The sequence below is a fragment of the Grammomys surdaster genome, unplaced genomic scaffold (assembly GCF_004785775.1).
Source record: "Grammomys surdaster isolate TR1022 unplaced genomic scaffold, NIH_TR_1.0 345, whole genome shotgun sequence".
NCBI lineage: Eukaryota > Metazoa > Chordata > Mammalia > Rodentia > Muridae > Grammomys > Grammomys surdaster.
Genome location: NW_021604764.1, coordinates 1,204,332 through 1,216,198, shown reverse-complemented (window position 1 = coordinate 1,216,198; position 11,867 = coordinate 1,204,332). Strand labels below are relative to the sequence as shown.

Here is an 11,867-nt window from a genome sequence, read left to right as displayed (position 1 = left end):
AAGAGTAATGCGAGCTCAGTGCTTGGAAGTTTTTGATTTATAACTGTGTGATTCTCTGCTTTCAAGGCTGCCGTCTAGGAGGCAGGGCAATGAATCATTACCACTGTCTATCTGGGAAACGTCAAAAGATTAAGGAAGGGCAGAAGAGGAGAGAAGAAGAGAGAAGCACATTTCTGTCGAATAAATATTTCCCAGTTAATGAGAATGTATCAGCTGCATGTAAGTTTTGAGAAGTATGAAACTTTTAACTAAAGGTACAAATAAACCATAATGCTTAAATTCCCTGGTTAGAAGACAGACTATCATCACAAGCCCTAAGAACTCGATTATTCCTTCCCAACTAGAACTTGGTAACTTGCCTCTGCATATTAAGGGTTTGATAAAGAGAGTGAATAAAAAAAATTGATAAAAACCAAAACAAAAAACACACATAGCTTGATACTTTGCCAATACAAAAATAAGCATCCACTGAATGTTTATTTACTGTTTAAATTACTTATTGTCACACACTATGAACAGAAAATATATCTTACCACGCACAGAATAAAAGCAAATAAGTGCAATATTTTATACATTAAAAGTCATAATCAGATCTGTACAACAGATAAATAAACATATATCTCTAACAGTTAGCTTATTAAAAAAAAACCTAACAGATCATTATTGTTCAAAATCAGCAGTTTACTTAAAATTCTACTATGGTCATACATTTCAATCAAAGGATTTGGAATTTCACTATGCTGCACAGGTTCAGATCGATAAATATTTATTTTAAAAAAATGATGCATAATAGCTATAAAGAACCTTCCAAACATTGGAAATAATATACACTACTTAATCAGTGGCCAGCAAACACTAATGGATCCACAGGGTAGTTTTTGTTTTGTTTTGTTTTTTGTTTTTTTGTTTGTTTGATTTTTTTAAATCCTAGTATAGGCTTCGAAGAAAAGATAGACTGTTTGGACTGGAAGGAAAATTTGGCCTTTTAAAAAATAAGCAACAACAACATCCACAATAACAAAATCTTGTCACAGAGCTTTAGAACAACTCTGTGAAGGGCAAAGTGTACAAAGATTTAGGCTTACACACCTGTGAACCACAGCTAGAGAAAAAATCACATCAGGAAACACACGGCAGATATGAATACATATGGATTAAAGACACACGGTTTCTCATTCCACAGCATTGCACACGTGACAGAAAAGAACACTGCAAGTCACTTCGGTACTAAGTTGTCTGTGAAGTAGTAGGTTCTGTGCGCACAGATGCAGACGCAATGATTACCACACAGTCAGAGGATCTCAAGACACACAGTGGTGTCACTAAGCTAATTAACTTACTTACATAGGTTTACTGGAAAGTCCATCATTCCCTGCCTTCATAAGCTAACTAAAGTCAGGAGACATAGATCAGGTAGAAAAGTGTTTTCCACATGCACTCCTATATGATGCATCCTGGTTCATTGTTTGTATGCATTTCACATTGGATATACACAGTGCTGATATATACAGTCACACATGTTCAACGGACATCACAAAACTGTCCCATTGCCAAATGTTCGTATTTACACCGTCATTAATATCTTCAGACAGATGATTTTCTTGCCTAGACAGACGCAAAGTAAGCTCAAAGAGTCTGTTGCTGTTAGGATTTGAGGAGCCTACAGTCTTGATTTATCTTGAATGGAGGATAGGATGAGTAGTCCGCCAAAGAATGCAAGTGTCCCCGCCAGCCTTCTGAAGAGAGAGGGGTTATCTTTAGGAATAATGACCTGCGCGAGGTCAGTAGTGATCTGAGAAATCTCATGTGCCACACAAACGAAGATGAAAGTGCTGACGATGATGTTGAGGGTTGGGTTCCCGGGGATGAGGACCAGGATGCCCCTTGTGTCCGCTGCCAGCCATATGTGGTACTGACAAATGAACAGCTAGGACAAAAAACACTTAAGGTTAGGTGTGCCCAGGACATTAATGAGTAAGTCATGAATTTCCCAGTTTAAACGTGTGATGATGCTTTACCTTGGGGGCTTTTAAAGCCCATCTGATTCTCACACTGGCCCCGAAGGCCTGTGGTGAACATTGCTGCCCCATACAACCCCTCTGCTAACTGAGACAATCAGAAGATGACAGAATCCTGACTAAAAAACTCAGAGAAACTTACCTGCCCTATTTAAAAAAGTAACTCAGTAAATCTCATACTCTAAGACTTCTTATAAGTATCTGTTATAACTGTAATATGGATCCGTTGAAAGCATTTTATTTCCAATAATAAAGGTCAGAGTCTGCAGAATGTACTTTAGACCCCATGGTTTAAATTGATTTTGTAGATAATTTTATCTTTTATAGCTCACACTGTGATGAATTTGACTATCTTCCCACAGTGTCCAGTCATATTTAAGTTACATTTACTACAGTAAACATTAGAGATCTCAATTTCAGCAGTATTTAATTATGGAGATGAATAAAAAGTCAAAATATCCCCACTGTGAAGTCATCTATATCTGGTTTAATACTTTTCTTCTTATTCAAGCATCTTAGTTGTACTTAAAAGCTTGGAAGAGTGTGAAGAATTCACTGACAGTTACCCACATCTATTATTTAAAAACATTCCCAAGTGCTTTATGATTGTTCAATGTTATTATTCTACCTAGAATGTAACTTTAATCTAAAAACATATGTCAGTTTTGAACATTCGCACATACACACATATGCATGTATACACTTAGCTGTTTGTGATAAAGCAAAATATTAGAGTACCAACCTCTAGTGAAATTTTTCCGAACCAAGCAAAAAATGAACTGTAAATAGAACGGGCATATCCAGGGATGTTCCTTATCAGGATGAAGGCTACAATCTATGAGGGAAACCCAAAAAAGTAAATATGAATTAACACATTTATTTAAAGGAATGTGGGTGAAGCCGACGTGGTAGCTTTATCATTTATATTGTTGAATTTGATATAAATGTGTTTTTAATTGATAAATATTGGTAGGGTATTTTGGTTAGAGTGGATCTACACTGAGTTTCTCAACATAAGATCTGTATACCAAAGAGTAGTGTGGATTTGAGGTTACTAAGAGAAACGCTTTACTTTATGAATAACGAAGAACATACTATTCACCCCCATTCCCAGACTATCTGTGTAAAGTTGATAGACTTTTGTTTCATTCATGAAGTATCTGCCAGGTTAGTGGCCACTCTTTCTCTTTTCATATTTCAGTTGCCTTGTTTAGGTCTGGATACAAAGGGTTCCTAAAGTGGATTTACTCTCTGATCAGTTTATGGCCATCTGGATGGTTGATGGTTTGATGGGGACTAGGCAGAGATGCAGATCAAAGGGGAAAGGTCTTCAAAGTGCATGCCTTATCCCTGGCCCTTCCTCTCTAGGTCTGCTTCTGGGCCTCATGGGGCAAGCAGCTTTGACCTGCCACATTCATGTTAAGGCACTCTGCGTCATCACAACCCAGATGCGCAGACCTGCAACTCCACTGAAACCTAGTAAGTCCTGAGTTAAAGCCAGCCTTTTCTCCTTGAAGTTGCTTGTCTTGAGTATTTTGTCACAGTGACAGAAATCCAATGAGCACAATCCTTCCTCCACTGACAGGGATGTTTGTGTGGGAAACAGTGGGGCCATGAATATCGTTAGGTTGCTGCTGCACAGTCTGATACATGACACAAATCTTAAGCAGCATTCAGGTGCAACAGTTTTCTCTCCGGATTTTTGCTCCATCATAATCTCCAGTTTGGGGGCTTCTGACTTGTCACTCAGGTTCTGCATCTTTTTGCACAAGGCAAAACAACCTTCCTTGCAATTTTAAAACTTCTAATTCATAGTCTAATACCCAATAACCAGTTTATAAAGCGAAGTGCTATCCTCAGAATTCATTTTCTTTTCAAAGGAGCAAGACATTATACTTTTTAAAAAAAGAGACTGCATTTTCAGCATTATCTTTTCAAAGCTTTCTCCTATCAAAGGGTTGGGAAACCACTGTAAGAAAAGAACTTACATTGAGTGACGTTCACCCCATGCCTTCCTCATAAGATGTAGGCATTCTCTGGGAAGCAGAATAGGTCAGGAGGTGAAAGGAGGCATGTGGCTAATCTGAATGGAAGGAACTCTCAGGTACAATTCAACTGAGGGATACTTGAAGCAATGGCATCAAAGAGCTATCACCTGGTCTGTCTGTGCCAGTTTTGGAACGTGAGGAAAGAGAATCAATGGTCTGATTTCTCATCAACACAAACTGGGATACAGTAGGGAAACGTGTGCAGGTTTTTATTGAGGCACACACTGAAGATCTATAGTGAAACTTTCTACATAGGTAACAGCATAAGCACTACACACTAGAGGCAAAGATCAAGAAGGGGAGGCCTATGTCTATTTATTGTGCTAGTATATTTAGCAATGTACCACAGGGGTAATGTAAAAAGCTAGAAAGACGGATATATACGCATGCAATCCGTTAGGCTGAGCAACATGAGATCTGGGAAGAGTACATAACAAGCCACGCCTCTCTTTCTATCTGGGACCTACCATTTCCCAAAGTGTCTTTCATCTCTTTATCATACTGAAGTCTTATGTTTTATTATGTATATAACAAGTCAGGGAAAGTCAAAGTCAAAGAAACGATAATTCCGGAGAGCACACCTGAAGTCTCAGAGGTCATTATTAGCTTCAAACTAACACAACAATGTTTAAAATTGGGTTAGTGTTTTAACTTCTTGGATACTATAACAATCATTTTCTATACATTCTGTATGCTTAATAGCAGTTCTATAGCTAGTCACAATTAGAAACTCCTATCAGGTCTGCTAGGCAAAAACACAAAGTTCAGATTCAACACCTGACACTGGTCGGGGGGGTATACTCAATGGTAATATTCATGCTGAGACCTGCCAAACCTTGGATTTAATTCCTTGCAATACACACATGAACACACACACACACACACACACATATCTATCTCTCACTCTTTCAGTTTATCAAGGACACACACACACACACATCCTCTGCTCATATCTAAGAATAAGCACATGGTCAGGTTGGAAGGACATGGCTATAACATTTGAAGTTCTTAGATGTTGTTGGCATTCACAAGGTGGAACAAATAGTCTTAAAAAGAAGCAAACAGCCAGTAAAACTGATGCTTACTTTAGTTTGCATTTCTTGTCCATTCTTTTACTCTACAAGAAAGAAGCTATGGTCTTCCCAACAAAGGTAACTTCGGATATCTGAGCCTGTGGAGGTGGCTCAGTGAAAAAGAGTTGGTATTATTCTGCTTGCAGCCATTCTCTCTGTCTGCTATACTGTGAGTACTAACGTTCCCTCTCATCCTGTGAGTCACAGCAATGACATTTTATAAGTTGTACAAAGAGCTATTGGTAGGTAGTGCCATTGTCTGCAGAAGTAATAGAAATGGCATTCAAAGACATCACTGAACACTTCATTACTAATCATGTCTAGAGAATTCCTCATCGCTTTGTGCTGCTGTCCACAGAAGCTGAGAATAAACCAAACAGTCCCTGCACTCAAGAAGACTCAGGCCTAGGAGACACTCCAAAAGCTCTCATGACCCTCTGGGCTGGACTACTCATCCTTTAGATTTAAAGACACAATTTCCTTCAAAAACCCTGTTCTTTCATCAGTAAAGGTTAGGAAAAACACCCATGTTTTCAAGGCACTCTGTATGTACTGTTTGCATACTGATGATCGTACCCTATGATGACTACAAACCTTCTGCTTCGTAGGCCCTATCTGAGTCCTCACTATACCCTGCTCCCTTTCCAGGCACTACCCCACACGTCTATATCTTGGCTGTCTGAGTTCTAGGGCCAGTGTCCTGCATAAAGTTCCTTAAATGTGTCATGTTCCCTTTCATGATAGGGCCTGCCCAACTGTTTCTTCACTCCTATTCTCAGGAAAATGATCCATGATCCTGACTCCATTTCCTTTGTCTTCTAACTAGGCCATATACTACCTTTTATTATATTCTCATAAAGTATGATATACTTCTATTCATAATTATATGGTTAATATAATAACTTGTTACAGAGATTGTCAGCTCCATAAGGATAAAAACTGTGCTGGATCTGGTCATCACCAGAACATCTAACATGCAGAATCAAAAGATTATTAAATGATTACAAAACATTGAGATAAATGAATCAATGTATACTGGTTCACATCACATCTCCATTAAACCATACATTTCGTGAGAACATGTATCATATCTTGTTCAATACTCAGCCTTTTATTATTAACATGGAACTTAGCACAATAGATGATAAATAAAATTAAATAAATTCAAGCAAATATTAAAAAGGCAAACCCGAGAAGAGAACGTTGTAATGCTTTGTGTATGATACGAGTGTTTCTGAATGGGAGTGTGTATGCCTGTGTGTTGGACTGAGGTTGACAATGGGTTGCTCTAGTGATCTTTGTTTTATTTTTCTGAAGTATGTCTCTCACTGAGGTAGGAGCTCACCAATTTGAGCTCCTAGGGACTCTCTGGTCCCTACTGCCTCAGAGCTGGGATTTTACGTACATGCTGCTGCACCTTGTGCTGGGGATGGAACTCTAATCCTGGTACAGTAAACATTTTATCAACTGAGTCATCACCCAAGTCCTGGAATTAACACTGTCTAAGTTACAAATGCTTAAATGCATAATTTTCAAACATGAGCTATAAGAACTCTTTGAGGGTGATCTTAATATTTTTGTTACTGTAGAGAAAGACAAGGCTTGGAGATTAGGTAACTTCCCTACATTTTTTTAGGGTTTGAACCCTCATCTCTTTACTTCCGAATACCATAGTCTTACAAAAATTTTTAAGTAAAAAGTCGCCTAAATCAAGAAATTCTTTGGAGCTGAGTGTGGTGGTGAGTGCCATGATTTTACTGCCTGGGAGACTGAGGCAAGAGGCTCGTAAGCTGGAGGCCAGCCTGGGCTGCACAGAATGAAGTATAGAGAAAAATGAAGAAGGAGAGTTACCTGTACCACGGACACAGATGGGTGGAGCTCGTTACACTCTGCTTTGTTTTTACAGCTGCTAGCCCAGATGGAATAGGTCTAAAATAAGAAGGTACAGATCTCAAAACGGCTGACCCTTAAACAGACACAAACTGGAATGTTTTAGTGGTTCTCTTCTGTATAACTTCTCTATATCGTCTTTATATGGTAGCTCACTATGCTGTAAAAGGTACCATTAAACGCTCTCCCCAGCAAAGGGGGATGCTAGATGGGTGAGGAGAGAGTGGGTAGGTGGGTGGGGGAGCATTGAGATGATACTGGTCCACATCTTCATTAAACCATACATTTTGTGAGAACAGGTATCTTATCTTGTTCAATACTCAGCCTTTTATTATTAACATGGAACCTAGCAAAATAGATGATAAATAAAACTAAACAACTTTCTTAGAGGCAAAGGGGGGGATGGGAGGCAGGTTTGCTGAAGGGAGACCTGGAAGGGACAACTGAAATGTAAATAAATAAAATTAAAAAAAAACCTCTCTGGAGGTTTGTTTACATGTTTCAGTAGTATCAACTGCCTAAGAGGGAAGGGTGGTTAGGAGGGTGGGAGAGAGGAAGGGGGAGGGAGACTTGGGCACTTCTGGTAACCTGCTCATCACCACAGAGTGCTGGCTTTTCACATTAACAAGGACATGAGGCTGGGTGGCGGCAGTGGTGGTGCTAGGAGGCAAAGGCAGGAGATCTCTGCAAGTACAAGGCTAGCCTGGTCTACAGAGGGGCTCCAGCACAGCCAGGGCTACCCAGAGAAACCCTGTCTCAATCCCCCCAATCCCACAGACAGACAGACAGACAGACAGACAGATCACACAGACAGGTAGATAATACATGGTATAATTTTTTTCCAAATTGATTGTAACTTTTAAAATTCCTATTTTACTAACTTATATATGTGTTCTATTTAAAACTTACATCTCATTAGAAAAAATACAGTAAAAAGTTTTAAAGTATTCATATAAATTACATTTTCATTATTTAAAGGTTAATTTTCTCTATCAGTTAAACATTTAGAAAATTAGAAACTTATATTGTGAAACTTACCAAGAAAGACACTACTGAAACAAACAATAGAAAGTTGGAAATTTTGTTTGAAAAAAGAGGGTCACCCTTTCCTTCAGAAAGTATTTGCCGTCTCTGCAAAGCCAGATAAATGAAGGCAAACAGAACCCCATGGAAGACGACCTGAGAACAACAGAAAAAAAACTGGTTTTAAAGAGTTCCTTCTCTCCCAGGGTCTAAACCACCAGCCTGGGACTGCTGGGCATAGGTGGAAGAAGAGACCCTTGACCTCATGAAGGCTGGACGCCCCAGGGGGTGGGAATTTGAGGGTGGGGAGGTGGGAGTGGGGGGGGAGGTAGGGGGTTACATCCGCAGAGAAGAAGGAGGAGGGGTGAGGGGAGGGGGTTCGGGGGGGGGGGGGGAGGGGGTAAGGGGACAACATATGAAATGTAAATAAAACATCCAATAAAAAAAAAAAGAGTTCCTTCTCAAATACTAGCGACAACCCTTGGATATTTAAGATATTGTATTTATATAAGTACATGGGCTAGAAGCTTAAGACTTTACAGCTGCTATGAAGAGCAAACTTTGACTCAAATAAAGCAAATTACTGCTGGAGAGGGCAAGCCAGGAAAGCAAGGCCCAGCAGGGGCAGAGGTTCCAACCCAAAGCCTCTAGGCAGAAAGACACCGATGATTTCAAGTGTTGGGGATTGAACCCAGTGCCTTCTACGGAGAAGCGCAAATCCCTTTGATGAGCTACGTCTCCAACCTCAACAATTTAAACACACCAAACGCTTCTTAACATTCTCTAAAACACTGAAACACATTTTATACCTATCCCTTCAACCAAGGCAAACAGCAACACCAAATTTGACATTTCAAAGGAAACTATGCATATCAAACATGGTGGGGCAGAAAGCACATAGCCCTTTCTCTAAAAAAGCAAACACAAAAAACCCCCCAAAAGACAGAAATAACCAAATGTGATTTATCATCGGAGTGGACTGGACTTTTGTGCATCTCTCCTCACAAACTCCTCTTGGATGTTGAGAACTCATTCCCATGTGAAGTTTGGAGTCTTTAAGTGGGTATGTGGGAAATGATCCGGTCATGAGGGTGTAATCTTTATGAGCAGGGTTAGTGCCCTATGAAAGAGGCCGCAGAGACCATTCCCAGTGAGATCATGGCTGCCCATGATCCAGGAAACAGGCCCTCACCAAATCCTAAATCTGCCATCACCGCAAGCCTGGCTTTCCCAGTCTCTGGACTGTAAGAACTATGCTTTGTTGTTCAGGGGCTAATCAGGCTCTCCTGCTCTGCTTCAGTTTCCCAAACAGACAAAGACAAGCTCATCCTATCGGCTTATCTGCTAACTCCCAGCAAGGCTTTGGCAGAGACGTTTTCGTTTGTATGCAGCTTGGAGATGCAATAAACCACCCTGGGAAGTAAACAGGAGCTGGAAACCAGGGATAGCACAGAAGGGCTATCATGGCACACTGAGAGATGGTGAAGGATAGGAAGGAAAGAGCAGATGGCAAAGTCATTCATGCTGACTGAGTGCTCTGCTAGGCGGTTTACATTTTCTTAGTCAAAGGTATCTGAACTATTTCAGTGTGTGGAGTCACTCACTAAGTTGTGGCTGCTGCTGCTTTGCACAGCTATCACCACATTTATACTGTAGAGCTTAATAAGCCCATTGTAATAGTAATCTTAGGTCGGAGAGCAGGCTGAAAACACTCGGTTGCTCAGGGGTATGCTTCTCTTTAATACACACGTTCTAACATCAACATCTTATGAAACTCAGGACACGTGACATCACTGACTATTGTTCCGAATGGCAGAGCACACATATGTGAGTCACCAGTACATTACAATCGTCAGTCAGAGGCCCCATGATAGAAAACACTTTCTATACTGTCCTGCTCATAGACTTGCATACTCATCATCTGCCGTAATGAGAAAGGGCTGATGGGTAGTCTGCTTTAACTTACTCTCAACAAGTTTCTTTGTACAAAAACTAAGCAGAAACAGAAAAGAGTGCAAATAATTTTCTAACAGTATAATCTGAGGCATGAAGATATCACGAAGTAAATACATACGTAACGGTCTAACCTCCACCTGAACCACCATTCATACACGCTCCCTTCCAGTTCAAAACATTTGGAAAGTGGCCAAAGAGAAAAGATCTTCTCAAATGCACCCTAAAAAAAGGAATCCAGCCAGTTAGGTCAGTGCTTGCTTTACAATTCCATTATAATCTATGTATCTGTTAAGCTAGGATAAAACAAAGACCATTTGCATTCTTAACTTCTGTCCAATTCATTTGAAAACTTGGCTTCATTTGAACAAGAGTAAATTTATTTTAGCTATGACCAAAATAGTTTGTTTAATACATTTAAAATTTGTCTTTCACATGAAAACTACTAAAAACAACAAAGTTTCAAAAAAAAAACCTAGTAATTAGAAAATCATTCTATTTAGGAGTTTAACCTAATATTTAAAAATTCTTATATTTACTAGTTAGAGACACAAAAAATACAAAACACCTCAGCCAATACAATATCAATATCTGAAAAAATGATTAAGGTGAAAATATAATTTATCTTCCTCTAAATGTCTTTAATTATCTATAATTATTACAGTTGAAAGAGCCCCCTGAATTAGTCACTCCAATCAGCCATTCCTAAATGCCATTACTAGCGACAGTTTCAAGTTTTACTCTGTCCAGTTAGTGAATGGCAGCCTCTTATTAATCTGACAGCAAGAGAATGTGAGAACGAAGGGTAGAAGTCTGGGGTACATTCCTGCACACTAATGAAGCCTTTCAAAGAGACCGAGTCCTCAGAAAGGACTAAAGAATGGCAGAGAATTCTACTGAGGAATGTCCCATTGCTTGACCTATTGCAACAGCATCAAAAGGATTACTAAAAAATAATTACTGCGAACCAAAGAAAAACATGAAGATAACACATCAGATACTGCTGAGTCCTTGTGTCAGAAGAATTTTATCACTTTAAGAAAATGCAACTATTTCCATTTCTCCACAACTTCAACTGCATATAAAAGAGCTGTGTCAAAATTTATTCCACTGAAAATGAAAGTTCATTCTTATGAAGAATTGCAAAATAAAGTCCCCTGGATTATATGTATACACACATACATAAGCATATATATAATGTCATAACAGGTATAGATCTACTGAATATAAGCATATGATTTTAGCACCTATATATGAAGAATATCTATATATAAATGTATTTGTAATTTAAAATTTTATTTCTAATTGAAATGTATTTCTAACGTTACTGATAAGGAAGTTTTATTGAGTACTGATTTTGGGCTTAGTGTGTTGTACAGGGCAGCAGAGAGTAGGACACGTTGCACTGGATACTTTTGTTTCTTGCCCTGGGGTCCACACTGGCCCAGAGCTAGGGAAGTGTTCTCAGTCTGACTGTTTAATGATGGGCCAGCTTCCCTTTTTCCACTCAAATGTACTCACAGAATATTGGGTATTTGTTGTTACCTATTTCTTTATACATTTGCCTATTGTTTTATTATTTTATATATCTCACATGGAAAAGAAAACTGGATGTCATACAGAAACAAAAATGTTTAAAATACTTCTAAATATGAAAGTAAGTATAAAAGCCTAAAAATGTCTCCTCCAAAGGTTCTGAAGAATCAGCTCACCGCCCGACCCATACATAACAAAACATACCTCATGGGCATTTACACTTGAGGCAACTTTATGCAAAATGCAGCACTGCAAGTCAACTGCAGTTTATGTCAAAACTATAGATATTCAAATTAAAATATTTTGTTACGAGTATCATGATACCC

The 11,867-nt window shown here is 39.0% G+C and overlaps 1 protein-coding gene across 2 annotated transcripts in view; it reads right to left on the bottom strand.

The window, feature by feature from the left end:
- Positions 1 to 435: 435 nt before the first annotated feature.
- Casd1 (CAS1 domain containing 1) overlaps positions 436 to 11,867 on the bottom strand; it is a 42,674-nt gene continuing 31,242 nt past the window's right edge. For both annotated transcript variants that reach the window (XM_028779164.1, XM_028779162.1), the window contains 5 exons: positions 10,127 to 10,228; positions 8,068 to 8,208; positions 6,991 to 7,068; positions 2,761 to 2,853; positions 436 to 1,927 (listed from right to left, as the gene is read on the bottom strand). In XM_028779164.1, the coding sequence (XP_028634997.1) occupies positions 1,661 to 1,927; positions 2,761 to 2,853; positions 6,991 to 7,068; positions 8,068 to 8,208; positions 10,127 to 10,228 (681 nt within the window). In that variant the 3' untranslated portion in view covers positions 436 to 1,660. The remainder of the gene's footprint in view (positions 1,928 to 2,760; positions 2,854 to 6,990; positions 7,069 to 8,067; positions 8,209 to 10,126; positions 10,229 to 11,867) is intronic.